The sequence below is a fragment of the Salvelinus fontinalis genome, chromosome 34, assembly GCF_029448725.1.
Source record: "Salvelinus fontinalis isolate EN_2023a chromosome 34, ASM2944872v1, whole genome shotgun sequence".
Classification (NCBI taxonomy): Eukaryota; Metazoa; Chordata; class Actinopteri; order Salmoniformes; family Salmonidae; genus Salvelinus; species Salvelinus fontinalis.
In genome coordinates this window covers 14413146-14431597 of record NC_074698.1, presented here as the reverse complement: position 1 = coordinate 14431597, position 18452 = coordinate 14413146, and the positions used below count along the sequence as shown (strand labels likewise).

General features: G+C 41.6%; 1 protein-coding gene across 1 annotated transcript in view; it reads right to left on the bottom strand.

Moving 5' to 3' along the window:
• Positions 1-16507, bottom strand: part of LOC129833235 (glutamate receptor ionotropic, NMDA 2B-like) — a 102866-nt gene extending 86359 nt beyond the window's left edge. The window contains exons 1-2 of the mRNA XM_055897657.1: positions 14084-16507; positions 3188-3295 (exon numbers count right to left, since the gene is read on the bottom strand). Coding sequence (XP_055753632.1) covers positions 3188-3214 — 27 coding nt within the window. The 5' untranslated portion in view covers positions 3215-3295; positions 14084-16507. The remainder of the gene's footprint in view (positions 1-3187; positions 3296-14083) is intronic.
• Between the last annotated feature and the right edge of the window lie 1945 nt (positions 16508-18452).

Genomic DNA, 18452 nt, shown 5'->3' with positions numbered 1-18452 from the left:
ATACACCTCTGAAGTCTCGACACGGCAGTATCCAAAGAGGTGCCTGAAGGTAACAGATGTCACCAAAGTAAATGTTGGAATGCAATGCTCAGCTAATGATTGAGTCTCGAGGCAGTTTTCCAGGTGACTTATGTTCCTCTGTGGAGACAAGGATGAGTGAAGGTGTATTGATTCCTGTTGATAATTCAGTCAGTTCTATGCTCAGCCTAACATGTGTCAGGTCAAACTAAAAAGGTGATTCTGGTAGATCCAATTAATATTCATTGATAGCATTACCTCTGCAATAAAACCTATTAAAGCCAATAGTTTCCATATAATTCTACAATACCCACTACATTCTTCAATAATTGGATATTAGCCAGATTGATGTTGAATATATTCCACAGATCCTAACCCAGAAAGACTACACAGAAATAATTTGTTATTATATGTCCCCAAATATTTCACAAATAGGCCTACAATATTGGAATAGTATCAAAGCCATCAAAATACAAGCAACACACAACCAATAGCCATTCTATTCCCTACTCTACTATATCTAGGCTTATGTACAGTTGAAGTCGGAAGTTTACATACACCTTAGCCAAATACATTTAAACTCAGTTTTTCACAATTCCTGACATTTAATCCTAGTAAAAATTCGCTGTCTTAGGTCAGTTAGGATCACCACTTTATTTTAAGAATGTGAATTTTATTTTCTGAGGTATTGGCTGATTTCTTTTGATTTTCCCATGATGTCAAGCAAAGAGGCACTGAGTTTGAAGGTAGGCCTTGAAATACATCCACAGGTATACCTCTAATTGACTCAAATGATGTCAATTAGCCTATCAGAAGCATGACATAATTTTCTGGAATATTACAAGCAGTTTAAAGGCACAGTCAACTTAATGTATGTAAACTTCTGACTCATAATCCACTGTGTCACAATGCCAGTAAGTGAAATAATCTGTCTGTCAACAATTGTTGTAAAAATTACTTTTGTCATGCACAAAGTAGATGTCCTAACCGACTTGCCAAAACTATAGTTTGTTAACAAGAAATTTGTGGAGTGGTTGAAAAATGAGTTTTAATGACTCCAACCTAAGTGTACGTAAACTTCCGACTTCAACTGTACATCTACAGAAACTTGAAGAATAGTCTTAGTGACTTCACTATCCTTCCATGCTCCTTTCTGCTAACCAACTCTCAGGATCTACATTTGGCCTCTTTTTATGGATAAATTGAAAGGAAAATAATCTCTCTCTATTCAGCAAAGAGGGTAAAGCGGTATAAAACACTGGAGCAGGTGTCAAGATATTGACAAGATATATAACTCCATGTGTAGTAAGTCTTACTCATCCTTTAATCTTTTAATTAGGTTTTATGGTGAGGGGGAGGGCAGAGTGTGCTTATTTTAGAATGTTTCAGACTATTTTCAAGATCAAAGGTTGTACTGTATTTTATTGTATATGCTACTGCATGTCTACCTCTGACATGTGTTGGGATCCATGCTTGTATGTGCTGCTCGAGAGTCTATATTTAAACCGCTTTGATGACTTAGTAAAAGAAAACACAATTTTAAAAGGTTTCCTTTCTACCAGTTCAAATAGCAATCTATTCTCTTGCTCTCCATCTGCTTCGAGACCGTTCTCTCCATCAGTCAAAAGAAAAATGACTAACACAAGAGCCAAGCCGCAGAGCATTGAAACATAACTGTGCATGGCAATGATAAAGGCTACAGTAATAAAACAAAGAGAAGAAATCCCAATTGTATTAGGTATACATGAGCTATAGACAAGACCTAAAACAGATCTATGAACTAGAATTCTGATAGACCAATATCCTTATTCAAACCATTATTCTAAAATGTCCTATTTAGTTTCTAAGCTTCATAAAAGATTAGAGAGAAAAAAAAAATGATTGAATTTAGGCCTAATAGCCTCATGTAGAAAAATATTGCTATTAAAAAGGCTTAAACACACTCGATGTAAAAGTCGGTGGAGTTGAAACGGAGTAGTGAAATGGTAAATAGTATTCAACATTATTGCTGATTTGGTTATGTTCTATATCAATGATAGGTCTAATAATGCAACATCAGCCGTTAGTAACACAGTATAGAGTGTTCCATGAACAGTAAAGAAGGCCGTTGTAAGGGTGGTGCTTTTCAGTTATAGTAGTAATAGTGTAATAGCATTTGTAGTGTGCTCACATCTAGAGCCCATAAGAGAAGAACTGAGTTTCTCAGTCTCACACTCCGTACAGTGGCTCAGTCTCTTGAAAGTCACGCCTGATTAACAGTGCACGGAGAAAAAGACGATAGGAGGGTGGAAAAGGGGGAGAGCGTACGTTCAAAGTCAAAATGATAGTGAGAGTCAGAGGACGCATATGAGAGAGGGAACGAGTATTGAGAGAGAGATGAGCTGAACGCATTGCAAAGAGGAAAATATGAAAAATATGATTATGGCTCCGGTTGGTAATAGATGTTTATGGGCCATTATTTACTGTTTCTGTATTCATTTACGTAGCGAGCCCAATCTCAGTCGGACTTCAGGGAATAACAAATGTCTTCCTTCATCTTATCACACATAACAAAACACAGACACACATAGGCCTACATACAAAATCTGCACACAACCTACACACAAACAAGCACACCCTTTTGCGTCAAAATCTCATTCAACAAATCCTTTAATTGCTTGATCAATATCCGTAGAACCATGCAAATTAAGCTAGTAGTCAATAGCGGCTAGGTCAGGTTGAATAACCAAGTAAAGCTCACACAGTGACGCAGTCCATTGATCAAAAAATTCACCACGCTAAAATCCTGTGCCCCTTTCCACCACAAGGCCTTCAGGTCTCACCCTGCACCACTACCACCACAAACCATTTCCACATTGATATGTTTATGCTGGAGATTGCAGTTTTATGGGACACCAAAAATGTGTAAACTCGGAGATGTTGTAGAATTTGAGATGATGTGGTTGACTCATTTTCACAGACGAGCAGAAGAATACCAACACGAGACAAACTATCATGCATGCAGTATCCCCAGTGTGTAAACTACAGTGTATGACTAACACACACACACACACACACACACACACACACACACACACACACACACACACACACACACAGGGATGAGCTGGGATGTGTGGGTAGTTGCTGTAAGACAATAGTCTAAAAAATGTCCATCAGTGCGTCCTACCTTGTGTATTGGCAGCCAAAATGTCATCCCTGCTTCTCAGAAGTAGCATGATGGTGTGGCCTGGGACTCCTCTCTCCCTCTCATAGCCTCAGACTGAGGGAGGGTGAACTGAGATGCACACACATGGAAAAAGACAAGAAAGAGATGATTCACAATAGCCTAATCAAAAACTTTAAAACTGCTCTGTCATTGAACGATAACACAGGAACCTGTTACATCTACAAACCAAGTAACATTGAAGTATGTATTACATTATGACAGTTCATTTACATTTTGATGGCTATGATGATGCTGTGTATGCAGGCCTGAATATCCAAAGACCATGTGTAAATGGAAGGCTTTATAGAAAAAGACTCAACACATCAATAAGGTATGAGACACGAGGCATTATGAGCCATATTTTTGGTCTTGGATTTTATTTCATACTACATTGATCTCTTGATATAATTGTGTACATAGGCTAGCTCTTGAGAACCCAAGGATGGACAAAGGGGGCTTACAACTTCCCACTCTTGGGTTCTCAACTGAAGGTATGGACCACAGCAGGGTCCATGTTAACTACAATCCCGACGCTCTGTTTTAACGTTTGAAAACGTTAATAATCCTCACTTGCGATACATTTTTGGAAACACAGAGCCCTCTATTCTCAAATCAAAATAACTTCACAAATGCAAAATATACACTTACTGTACACTGTTTAAAGTGGTTTTAACAAAGCTGCAGTCAAGAGTAATTTTCAGTTACAACACTATTCTGACGTCCTTTTTCCGTTACACGCAGGTGTTCGGAGACACTTCGATAGCTAATTAAAACAGGTGTTCGGAGACACTTCGATAGCTAATTAAAACAGGTGTTCGGAGACACTTCGATAGCTAATTAAAACAGGCGTTCGGAGACACTTCGATAGCTAATTAAAACAGGTGGTCGCCTCTGTCTTCCGTAAACAAGGGCTGTAACATGGAAATATGGCTGCCCCAACCCTATACATTTAAATGTTTTATTTAGCAGACACTCTTATACACAGCGATTTGCAGAAGCCATTAAGGTTAAGTGCCTTGCTCAAAGGATTTTTCAGCTAACAGATTTTTCAGCTAATTGGCTCAGGGATTTAAACCAGCAAACTTTCGGTTACTGGCCCAACGCTCTTAACCACAAGGCTACCTGCCGCCCCTTTAAAGGTGTGTAGTAACTATTTTTTGATGTATTATTATTCTTTCTCGCTGATGTGAAAGTTAAGTTCTAAATGTTTAACAAAACCGTATGGCAAGCGAGGCATAGTGGCGTTCAGACAAGGCTTCAGGACAGCGTCGTAGCCTTTGTCTTGGGTGGCAGACAGGTTTATGTACAGACGGTGTACAGGGCCTTCAGAAAGTATTCACCTGACTTCTTTCACATTTTGTTGTGTTACAAAGTGGGATTAAAATTGATTTAATTGTAATTGTTTATCAATGATCTACACAAAATACTGTAGTTATAGTGGAGAAAAAGTTCCAATATTTGTAAAAAATGTATGAAACATAAAAAACTGAATATATCTTGATTAGATAGGTATTCAATCCATGTTAGAATCCCCTTTCTCAGCAATTACAGATGTGAGTCTGAGTAAATCTTCTGTCACTATTTGTTTCAAAATTGTTCAAGCTCTGTCAAATTGGTTGTTGATCATTGCTAGATTTTCAAGCAGATTTACAATGCCTTCGGAAAGTATTCAGACCCACTGACTTTCTCCACATTTTGTCATTATGACATTTCTGCAATTTTATAAAAAATTCTAAACTGAAATATTACATAAGTATTCAGACCCTTTACTCAGTACTTTGTTGATGCACCTTTGGCAGCGATTACAGCCTTGAGTGTTCTTGGGTATAAAACTTGTCACACCTGTATTTGGGGAGTTTGTCCCATTCTTCTCTACAGATCCTCTCAACCTCTGTCAGGTTGGATGGGGAGTGTTGCTGCACAGCTATTTTCAGGTCTCGAGAGATGTTTGATCGAGTGCAAGTCTGGTCTCTGGCTGGGCCACTCAAGGACATTCAGAGACTTATTCTGAAGCCACTCCTGTGTTGTCTTGGCTGTGTGCTTAGGGTCATTGTCCTTCGCCCCAGTCTGAGGTCCTGAGCGCTCCAGAGCAGGTTTTCATCAAGGATCTCTCTGTACTTTGCTCCGTTCATCTTTCCCTTGATCCTGACTAGTGTCCCAGTCCCTGCCGCATAAAAACATCCCCACAGCATGATGCTGCCACCATACTTCATCGCAGGGATGGTGCCAGGTTTCCTCCAGACGTGACGCTTGGCATTCAGGCCAAAGCGTTCAATCTTGGTTTCATTAGACCAACGAATCTCGTTTCTCATGGTCTGAGACTCCTTTAAGTGCCTTTTTGAGTGGCTTCTGTCTGGCCACTCCACCATAAAGGCCTGATTGGTGGAGTGCTGAAGAGATGATTGTCCTTCTGGAAGGTTCTCCCATCTCTCCTGGAGCTCTGTCAGAGTGACCATTGGGTTCTTGGTCACCTCCCTGACCAAGGCCCTTCTCCCCTGATTGCTTAGTTTGGCCGGGCAGTCAGCTCTAGGAAGAGTCTTGGTGGTTTCAAACTTCTTTGGAACTATCTGTTGGTCACAGATACCTTAAAAAAAGGTAGGGTCGTGCATCAGAAAACTAGTCAGTATCTGGTGTGACCACCATTTGCCTCATGCAGTGTGACATCTCTTTCGCATAGAGTTTATCGGTTGTTGATTGTGGCCTTTGGAATGTTGTCCCACTCCTTTTCAATGGCTGTTAGAAGTTGCTGGATATTGGAGGGAATTGAAACATGCTGTCGTACACATTGATCCAGAGCATCCCAAACTTGCTCAATGGATGACATGTCTGGTATGCAGGCCATTGACGAACTGTGCAATTTTCCGCTTCCGGGAATTGTCTACAGATCCTTGAGACGTGCATTATTGCGCGTAAACATGAGGTGATGGCAGCAGATGAATGGCTCAGGATCTCATCACGGTATCTATGTGCATTCAAATTGCCATAGACAAAATTGTGTTCATTGTCCATAGCTTACACCTGCCCATACCCTAACTCTAACGCCACCATGGGGCACTCTGTTCACAACGCTGATATCAGCAAACCTCTCGCCCACACAACGCCATACATGCCGTCTGCCATCTGCCCGGTACAGGTGAAACCGGGATTCATCCATGAAGAGCACAGTGACATGGATGACCATTGAAGTGTGCCAGTGACAATTGAAGGAGAGCATTTGCCCCTGAGGTCGGTTACGACCGCGAACTGCAGTCAGGTCAAGACTATGGTGAGTACGACAAGCACGCAGATGAGCGTCCCTGAGATGGTTTCTGACAGTTTTTGCAGAAATTCTTTGGTTGTGCAAACCCACAGTTTCATCAGCTGTCTGGATGACTGGTCTCAGACAATCCCGCAGGTGAAGAAACCAGATGTGGAGGTCCTGGGCTGGTGTGGTTAAACGTGGTCTGCGAATGTGAGGCTGTTTGCACGTACTGCCAAATTCTCCAAAACGACATTGGAGGTGGCTTATGGTAGAGAAATTAACATTCAATTCCCTAGCAACAGCTCTGGTGGACATTTCTGAAGTCAGCATAGCAATTGCAAGCTCCCTCAAAACGTGAGACATCTTTGGCATTGTGTTGTGTGACAAAACTGCACACTTTAATGTGGCCTTTAATTGTCCGCAGCACAAGGCGCACACAGAATCTCTAGTGACGATGCAGTGCTTTAGACCACTGTGTCACTCGGGAGGCCCGACTGAGAGACCTTAGAGATAATTGTATGTGTAGGGTATTATTCAAAAATAATACTATTATTGAACGCAGAGTGAGTCCATGAAACTTATTATGTAACTTGTCAAGCACATTTTCACTCCTGAACTTATTTAGGCTTGCCATAACAAAGGGTACTTATTGACGCAAGACATTTCAGCTTTTCATTATAAATTAATTTGTAAACATTTCGAAAAACATAATTCCACTTTGACATGAGGTATTGTGTGCAGGCCAGTGAGAAAACAATCTCAATTTAATCCATTTGAAATTCAGGCGTAACACAACAAAATGTTGTGAAAAGTCAAGGGGTGTGTACTTTCTGAAGGCACTGTACGTTTAACATGACCGTCTATGAACGGGCTAGAGATAGGCCTACAGTATTTTTAGCATTATGAAAAAGGAATCCATTAAATGGATGGGGTGGAGTAAATGGCTTACTAGGTTACTGCTACAAATGTTTATGTCATGTGTCAAAACAAGGTTATTTTAAGCATCTAGTCCTATGTGGTAATATTACAAAATAATACCGAGTAGGCTACCCCCCTCCCCTCCCCAAACAATATGTAAAATATTATACTTTACAGCATTATTCGAAAATGCATTAAATAAATAAAAATCCTCATAAATCTACACACAATACCCCATAATGACAAAGCGAAAACAGTTATTTATTTATAGATTTAAAAAAGAAAAAGTAAGTAAGTATTGCGTAAGTATTCAAAACCTTTGCTCAAATTGAGCTCAGGTGCATCCTGTTTCCATTGATCATCCTTGAGATGTTTCAACAACTTGATTGAAGACCACCTGTGGTAAATTCAATTGATTGGACATGATTTGGAAAGGCACACACCTCCCACTGTTGACAAAGCATGTCAGAGCAAAAACCAAGCCTTAAGGTCGAAGGAATTGTCTGTAGAGCTCTGAGACAGGAGGAGGCACAGATCTGGGGAAGGGTACCAAGACATGTCTGCAGAATTGAAGGTACCCAAGAACACAGTGGCCTCCATAATTCTTAAATGGAAGTTTTGAACCACCAAGACAAACTGAGCCATCGGGGGAGAAGGGCCTTGGTCAGGGAGGTGACCAAGAACCTGATGGTCACTCTGACAGAGCTCCAGAGTTCCTCTGTGGAGATGGGAGAAACTTCCAGAAGGACAACCATCTTTTCAGACGGAAGCCGGAAGCCAATCCTCAGTAAAAGGCACATGGCACCGAAAGACTCTCAGACCATGAGAAACAAGATTCTCTGATCTGATGAAACCAAGATTGAACTATTTGGCCTGAATCTCAAGCATCACGTCTGGAGGAAACCTGGCACCATCCCTATGGTGAAGCATGGTGGTGGCAGCATCATACTGCGCGGATGTTTTTATGCGGCAGGGACTGGGAGACTAGTCAGGATCGAGGGAAAGATTAACGGAGCAAAGTACAGAGAGATCCTTGATGAAAACCTGCTTCAGAGCTCTGACAACCTCAGACTGGGGCAAAGGTTCACCTTCCAACAGGACAACGACCCTAAGCACACAGCCAAGACAACGCAGGAGTGGCTTCGGGACAAGTCTCTGAATGTTTTTGAGTGGCTCAGCCAGATCCCAGACTTGAACTTGATCAAACATCTCTGTAGAGACCTAAAAATAGCTGTGCAGCAAGGATCTGCAGAGAAGAACGGGAGAAACTCAAATACATGTGTGCCAAGCTTGTAGCGTCATACCCAAGAAGTCTCGCGGCTGTAATCACTGGTTTTTCAACAAAGTACTTAGTAAATTAATTTTTGAATAAGGCTGTAACGTAACAAAATGTGGAAAAAGTCAAGGGGTCTGAATACTTTCCGAAGGCACTGTATGTGGTAACAATGTTACCAGTGATATATTACAGCGTATTACCCCCCCCCCCCCCCCAAGACTCCATAGTCTTGGCTCATCTGACATGTTTTCAATTATCAGAGAGTAGGGATGTCATTTTACTCATGGAACATGGTTAAACTAGGCTACAAAACACTGTACATGGCACTGACCCTGGTTGTAATGGTTAGACAAGAACCTTTCCAAATGTACCATGCCCTTCTGAAGTTTAGAATGTACTGCTCTCCTGTTCTTTTTATGCGTAATTGGCTCGGATTTCAAGTTTAGTTTACCTCCCTCCTGTCCGGCCTACTCTATAGCTTTTTCAGTGTTAAATTGAGAATATTAATCAACACATTTTGGCCTCGACACCTCATGAGATGGGGCGTTTATTAACGCATTTGGCAGAGCATGAATGGTGTGGAAAGATTCAAAATGTACCTTCCTTTGATTTATCTCCTCGCTAAATCCTAATCCTTTCTATCAGTTGATTGAGAATGTGGTTGGATTTTCGCGCCTCAAAACACTCAGTGGTTTCAGGGAAAACAGCACGAGCGCTAAATCCTCGTTGGGTCACAGTGTAAAGAGATGTTCAATGTAATTGCTCTCCAAAGCTCGACTTTTTTTTTTAGACCCCTTTTCTGCGATGCCGTATTTGTTGCTATAGAGTTTCCATCTGACTGCAGCGGATCTGTTATTGATGAACAAGGAATAGGGAGGATGGGAGAGGTTAGGAACACATAAATGGATGTGTAACCATACACACATGGTGAATTTGGCAATAGGCTTCAGAGGTCCTAAATGTGATTCATGGGAACTTCGAGAAAGGCATGTGCTTTCTTGCTGGGTCAGACAGACAGTGAATGAGAGCGTCCATTAGAACACTAGGGTCTTTATACCTAGTGTAGGTCCAAAATCCAGCAGGCACTCTGATTGGTGCTTGCACACAACCATACCTGACGCTTCTCTACACTGACGAGGCCAACAAGTGATGCTGTTTCAGTACAAGCAATTATGTATTTTAACCAAATGTACTGTATGTACTAAATTGTCTCCATTCCCCCTTAGTACGGTAGGAGTGTAATGAATAACTTATATTAGTCCTAATTATACCCATGCATATCTCAAAATACCCTACAAGAAATTTCTCAATGAATGAAAGTGGATTTGTCTGATCAAGGGTATGTTGCATAGGCCATACTTTAGATAAATAAATGATTAATTAAATATGCTGATAAATAATGAACTATGTCTCTAGGGCAACAGATTGTAAGTTCAATATTTAATCGATTGATAGGCCTCACACAGACACATGCTGTACACAACATAATCACAGTGACATACACTTAACACATAAACCAAGAGGGTGACCCTAAATGGAAACGTCAGAGAAAAATAGAGACAGCTACCATCCAGCCACTAGTTCTACCCATTAATACACACAAAATGGCATAAATGCTGAACACATTTTCCTGTAGTTAGATCCTCCCTTACGTCGTTGTGTCAATACGACTCTTCTTAATCAGCTATGATTAATTATAGCAGATCATGACCCATATTCTCCAGTCTTGGAGTGAATAAACTGCCAATAAATAGTCTCCTCGCCCCATATACTGTAGCTCCCTCCAATCACCAAGTGATCAAGCCCAGTGTCTGATCCACAGATGCATTCAGTGGGTTGAATGAGAGGGAGACTGACAGATTACTCTAAGTTTGAGATGGTTTCATAATCTTAGGGAAGAAGTAGGCCTAAGACATTGGGTTAGGCCCTGTCTGTGTTAGACAGCATAGCGAGTGACAAAGCTTAGGGGTGGTTGAACGGAGATTCTGAATGTTCACAGCCCCTGCTGTCTGCTGGCCTTGCTATTGAGTCAGCAATGGCTGCAGCACGCAAAGCATGAAATGTAGAAGATGCAGGACAACGTTGTCTTTTTGATGGTGGAGATCATATGCAAACTTCTATGTTTTAGGATGAAACTCCAGTGTATTTGAATGGTTACTTAGATTAAACAATTTCAGAACGCATCCTGAATAATTCACATCCAGTGGTCTTGCAGTGCCAAATGGCATTTTAGAATGTCCATTTAAGGAAATAATAATATGCCATTTAGCAGACACTTTTATCTAAAGCGACTTTGTTGGGGCGTTGTTGGGGCTGTGTTTCTAGACCTAAGGAAGGCTTTTGATACTGTTAACCATGAGATTCTCATTTCAAAATAGTCCAAGTTCAACTTTTCCCCCGATGCCTTGAGATGGATGAAATCATACCTTGAAGGCAGAACTCAGTGTGTTAGAGTGAGCAATGAGCTGTCGCCCACTCTTAGCTATGATGTGGGCGTGCCCCAAGGGTCAATATTGGGGCCCCTTCTGTTCAGCCTGTACATTAATGATCTGCCTTCTGTCTGTACTGGGTCTGAAGTTCAAATGTATGCAGATGATACAGTGATATATGTGCATGCAAAGAGCAAACAACAAGCTGCACAAGAACTCACTACTGTAATGGTCCAGGTTACAAAGTGAAGAAAAAAAAAAACTACCTTGGCATCATACTTGATTCCAACCTCTCTTTTAAAAAGTATGTGAAAAAGGTCATTCAGATTCAAATTCAACCTAGCTAACTTCCGATTTATACGAAATTGTTTGACTACAGAGGTAGCAAAACTGTACTTCAAATCTATGATACTCCCCCACTTAACATACTGCTTGACTAGTTGGGCCCAAGCTTGCTGTACAACATTAAAACCTATTCAGTCTGTCTACAAACAGGCTCTCAAAGTGCTTGATAGGAAGCCCAATAGCCATTATCCCTGTTACATCCTCAGAAAGCATGAGCTCCTGAGTTGGGAAAATCTTGTGCAATACACCGACGCATGTCTTGTATTCAAGATCCTAAATGGCCTGGCTCCCCCTCCACTCAGTATTTTTGTTAAACAGAAAACCCAAACATATGGCAGCAGATCCAGAAGGTCTGCCATGAGAGGTGACTGTATAGTTCCCTTAAGGAAAAGCATCTTTAGTAAATCCGCTTTCTCTGTTCGAGCTTCCCATGTCTGGAATACACTGCCATCAGACACACATAACTGCACCACATATCACACTTTCACAAAATGCATGAAGACATGGCTAAAGGTCAATCAGATTTGTGAACATAATCCCTAACTGTGTATTGCCGCTTTCCATGTTGTCTGTTGTCTGTAGCTTGTGAGGTGTGGAAACACTTTGTTGCTTTTATGAATTTTGTCTTACTGCTTTTTGTTCTATGTTGCTCTGTCTGTATGCTACATCTTGCTTGTCCTATGTTGCTCTGCGTGTGCTCACTGCTCAATGATTGTTTATATTGTAATTGTTTTTAATAACCTGCCCAGGGACTGCGGTTGAAAATTAGCTGGCTGGCTAAAACCGGTACTTTTACTGAAACGTTGATTAATGTGCACTGTCCCTGTAAAAATAAAATAAACTCAACTCACAGTCACGCATGCAAACATTTTACATACGAGTGGTCCCGGGGATCCAACTCACAGTCACGCATGCAAACATTTTACATACGAGTGTTCCCGGGGATCCAACTCAGTCACGCATGCAAACATTTTACATACGAGTGGTCCCGGGGATCCAACTCACAGTCCTGCCGTTGCAAGCCCCATGCTCTACCAACTGAGCTACAGAGGACCTGAATAGATTCAGGATATGCACAGACCACAGAAAATTAACACATCATGTGGAACTGAAGCCCAAGAGGATCAGTCCATCCATTTCAGGGACAACCACAATCTAAGGGATGGGTGGGCCCATACAAACACATAAAACGTTAACATATACTGTAACACTAGTAAAAACCATTGTATTCAATTCTATCAGTTTAATGATAATCAACTTTCTACTCATTTTGTTTTTTTTTTCCTTTTAGGAGACCCACAAGAATCTTGTGGTTGAGCCCATAGTTACACAATGGCCAACCATCTAGCCCCATTGCGATGTTACTGACAGGTATGACAGACTACATGGGCTTAAGGGCCCATCTGCAGGTAGACTCTTACAGTCACATGTAGGGTCAAAATAGAGCGCACCATGGATAATGGCAAGCATTGCAAGACCAAGTCCCAGGTGGATTTGACGCATATGGAGCTGTAACCTTGACCAATTCTCAGCATACAGTATAAATCCAAACCCTGTCAGCCAAATGATAGGAAAGTGAATTAGAGAAAAGGGGTCAAACACACAGGACATGTGATGGATGGACAGGCGGGTGTGTTGCAGCAGACACACTGAGCTGAGGCTCTCAACCCAAAGCGGAAACAGACAACAAAGAAAAGTGCATAATACTGTACGTTGCGACACATTGACGTTTTCCTTTGAAATAATGATGTATTCACCGGATAAGCTGCAGGGAGAGGTAGGCGGAAAGGGCAATGGACTCACTCTCTCTCCTACTGTCTTACAGTGACACACACACACTGTACATTAACCGAACTGTCTAGAACTGCATTGGAGAGTGCGTGGGAAGAAGGTTTAAAGAATACAGAGTACAGATACAGGCAAAGAAATAGAAGCTTGTTTATGAGGTATGAAGATGGGTCATTCCACCAATAAAGTGCCTTTTGGGTTCACGTAACAGGTTGACTTTAAAATGAGGGAAATTGGAAACATTAATCATGAGAAATAATCATCTTCAGAAATGACTGTCAAAGCAACAAAATAACCACGGCTTTACAATGATGGTGAAAACGTGGGGAAATGTATTGAATTGAACAGATATATAGAATTGTCCATGTGGTCTATATTAAATGGGTACTTCATTTAATATAACAGGCTTTTAAAATGCAGTATTGGTGCACAATTGAAGGTATCAAAGGGACTCAAAGGGCACTATTCGTGGAACGACCCAGAAACAGATTATGTAGCCTAAATGTATAGAAAGACTGTGATGAGATCAGAGTTTTTGATTTTATGGACAGACTAACATCTATAAGACCTCAAACAAGGTATTAAAGGCTCAAGGAAAACATCTATAGATATAGTAGATTTTAGGGGAAATGACTGATCTTTGATAATCCACCATTCAACTCGTTCAATCAATATCCACCTCTATCACACACACACACACCGACACACTGTGGTGCAATGCTATATATGAAAGACTTGGAATATGTATGTTATAACACCCACATTGAACGACAAAATGAGTGCACACATACCATTAATCAATGACAAGAAAATGAAGAGCAAGAGAGATAGTTTGTGTGTACGAGAGACACTGTACTCACCTAATTAACCCTTAATACTGAGTGATTCTAAATGTAATTGTGTTTGTAGATAGGAGAAATTGTAACAATCACAAATATATCACTAGAAGATAAAAGATGTTGAGTCCTTAATCCTTGATAGTAAAATCCCATTAAAATTCGTTAGTAGAAAAAAGTATTAAAATCAGCTTTAGTCCATTCGGAAAAACCACCAAAAAGTCCTGAATTTCAATTAACAGTTAGAGGCTTTCATTTGGAGTCCAATCCAAAACATAGAGTAATTCCTCAGGAAAACAGCTACATCCAGAATGCATTTATCATTGTGAAGAATATTTTTTTTAAATCCCATTCCCCAATATCTTCATATAATAGATCATAAAATTCTCCTTCAAGAACAAAAGGAAATATAAAGAGAGGTGGAGAGAGAATGAATTGTGGTTTGCTCTACTTATCTATGTATATGTCTATTGCTGTGTTTATTACACTCTCTCTCTTTCCCTCTCTCACTCGCTCTTTCCCTCTCTCACTCGCTCTTTCCCTCTCTCACTCGCTCTTTCCCTCTCTCACTCGCTCTTTCCCTCTCTCACTCGCTCTTTCCCTCTCTCACACCAAAAAGTCTGTTTTTTGGTTAGTTCACAATAAACCTAATTCCCTACAACCTTTTCACCACCCTGCCTTCAACACTTTTCTTCTCCTATTGCTAAACATTGTTCTAAAATAACTACACTAAATTACCTGCCCCTTAAAATATATATCACAGTAGTACCAGTAATAACTTACAAAAATGATTCCCCATACAAGTAAACATAACTCTCAAATTATATCATAAATGACCCTCTAACATACAGAACATTGGGATATGTGAATAATTTTGATGGCAAATGAAAAAGATGGAGCAACAAATAAAGAAATGACTGGATAATTAAGTGTGGGGGTGTAGGTAGAAAACGATGGGATAGAGATGAACGGCGCTTAAAATGAGAGCAGATGACAAAAGCATGAAAAAAAAAAATCCTCTGAAAGGTAAAGAATTGCAGCAAGCGTTTTAGTCCATTATCTTTGAGTGCTTGTGTGTGTGTCAGAGGGAGTGAGAGGAGAAGGGGTGGTGGGGGGGTAGAGAGAGATGCATACACAGGTGACAGACCAGTAGAATGAGAAATGAGTGGGTATTAAGCGCAGAGCTACAGATAATGTTTGACAGTCAGACAGCAGTGGTTTCATAAGAGGTGCAGGATGAGATGGGAACAGTATAATATAGAGGTTTATTCCTGTTTTTGCCAGATATGGAGTTTGCCTTGGGACCTTGCATTAGTCTCCTCCTGTGTGTGAGTAAAATGATTCAATATAAGGAAACGGAGGCAGTTACCCATTTAATGGGAGAAGAGACTGTTGTGCAATACTGTGAGAGAAAATGTGCTCCTCTGAGAAGAGAGGAAGGCATTGTAGGATGTATCACTGTGGTTTTGATGGAGGTCAAAAGCAAAAAGGTGATGTTTGGGATGGAGAGAAAGAGCATAGGATGAAATGTCATGAAAACAAGTACCAGCTGAATGATTTGATGAAAGAACCATTCCTATACCAAGCCATACTGTGGATTAATGTGTGTGTGTGTGTTATGTGGATGCGTAACACACACAAAAATACACACACAAACAGACTGAGACGGACACTAAACACTAAGAGACCTACCTATAAATATAAATAAGAATCCCCAAAATAGAGATGCAAAGGATTGTGGGAGAAGAAAAGAGGTACAAAATAGGAAAAGGTAAAAACATGAAAAAGGTAAAATAGTGTCATCAACCAGTCTTTTCTGGTGGAAAAATCTGGATAATTGAAACACTGGTGGATTCAAAAACTAGTCAAAGTTATGGGGTGGACAGTGAGTGGAGAAATGGGGGGAGGAGGAGTGTGGGTAACAGGGGAAAGATTGGGAGTCATAGGAATGGTAAGGGAAGGGAGAATGGATAAGGAATATAAAAAAATAAAAATAAATCTTTCCTTCCTTTTCTCGTTCATAAATAAAATAAATTGTAGACCAGGTAAATGGAGAAATAGATGAGGAGGCAGAGGACGGCGAGAGCAAGCAAATGAAAAGATAAAGCACCTCCCAGCAAAGCGATGAGGAAGAAGAAGAACAAAGAACGAAAGAAAAAAACAAATACTCCAGTAGCCTCCGTTTTTTCTTGTCTCTATGTGGAAGGGGGGAATGGCAGTTGCCAGTTATTCCCCCTCCCAGCTTATCTTCTTTCTTCTTTCAACAAAACAAGCCTCCCCATCCAGATGAAAACATGTTATTTTCCTCTAGCTCTGGTCTAGTACATACCACTCACACAGGTTAGACATGTTGCAGAGGCTCATCAATATTGCTTACTGAAAAAGACATGGGGCTATAAGACAAGCATTGCCTGCCTTACTGAACTGAAAATGCTATCTGTCCCCTCTCCCGCCTATCCCTGAGAAATCTGGGTGGGAGGAGGGTCCTCTCGCAGAATTAGTATGCATTGAGAGAGTGGAGGAGGGGGGGGGTACCTTTCCAATAAATGTCTAGGAACCAGTGTTAGTGTGAATAAAACTGATAAGGGAGTAGCTCCCCCTAGAGTCAAGTATCAATATACCAGTATAGTTTACAAACATTTTAATGAAAGATTACAATAGTCTGAATATTTCTTGGTACTTAACCTTTCGGTCAATCTGTTGTCAAGTCCAATGCATTTATTTATATGTTTCTAACCAGCCATTAAGACTTTACATGTCCCTATCAGACGAAGCGATCAGCAGACAGTGTGTGAATTACATGGGGCCCAGGGGGGACCCCTGAATGAGACATGAGTCTACCTAAATGCAATAAAATCAAACTTTGGGGTGGGGGGGTGGGATCTCTAAATAATTCTAATTGAACAATTCTACTATTTCTTTAAAATGCCTCTGTACTGCTACAGAGGTAAATATTAAAATAAAAGCGTATTCCAAATTAAACGAACACCCCCGCCGGTCATGGTTTAAAAGATATACACTGCTCAAAAAATTAAAAGGGAACACTTAAACAACACAATGTAACTCCAAGTCAATCACACTTCTGTGAAATCAAACGGTCCACTTAGGAAGCAACACTGATTGACAATAAATTTCACATGCTGTTGTGCAAATGGAATAGACAAAAGGTGGAAATTATAGGCAATTAGCAAGACACCCCCCAAAACAGGAGTGATTCTGCAGGTGGTGACCACAGACCACTTCTCAGTTCCTATGCTTCCTGGCTGATGTTTTGGTCACTTTTGAATGCTGGCGGTGCTCTCACTCTAGTGGTAGCATGAAACGGAGTCTACAACCCACACAAGTGGCTCAGGTAGTGCAGTTCATCCAGGATGGCACATCAAGGCGAGCTGTGGCAAAAAGGTTTGCTGTGTCTGTCAGCGTAGTGTCCAGAGCATGCAGGCGCTACCAGGAGACAGGCCAGTACATCAGGAGACGTGGAGGAGGCCGTAGGAGGGCAACAACCCAGCAGCAGGACCGCTACCTCCGCCTTTGTGCAAGGAGGTGCACTGCCAGCGCCCTGCAAAATGACCTCCAGCAGGCCACAAATGTGCATGTGTCTGCTCAAACGGTCAGAAACAGACTCCATGAGGGTGGTATGAGGGCCCGACGTCCACAGGTGGGGGTTGTGCTTGCAGCCCAACACCGTGCAGGACGTTTGGCATTTGCCAGAGAACACCAAGATTGGCAAATTCGCCACTGGCGCCCTGTGCTCTTCACAGATGAAAGCAGGTTCACACTGAGCACATGTGACAGACATGACAGAGTCTGGAGACACCGTGGAGAACGTTCTGCTGCCTGCAACATCCTCCAGCATGACCGGTTTGGCGATGGGTCAGTCATGGTGTGGGGTGGCATTTCTTTGTGGGGCCGCACAGCCCTCCATGTGCTCGCCAGAGGTAGCCTGACTGCCATTAGGTACCGAGATGAGATCCTCAGACCCCTTGTGAGACCATATGCTGACACATGCACATTTGTGGCCTGCTGGAGGTCATTTTGCAGGGCTCTGGCAGTGCACCTCCTTGCACTAAGGTGGAGGTAGCGGTCCTGCTGCTGGGTTGTTGCCCTCCTACGGCCTCCTCCACGTCTCCTGATGTACTGGCCTGTCTCCTGGTAGCGCCTGCATGCTCTGGACACTACGCTGACAGACACAGCAAACCTTTTTGCCACAGCTCGCCTTGATGTGCCATCCTGGATGAACTGCACTACCTGAGCCACTTGTGTGGGTTGTAGACTCCGTCTCATGCTACCACTAGAGTGAGAGCACCGCCAGCATTCAAAAGTGACCAAAACATCAGCCAGGAAGCATAGGAACTGAGAAGTGGTCACCACCTGCAGAATCACTCCTGTTTTG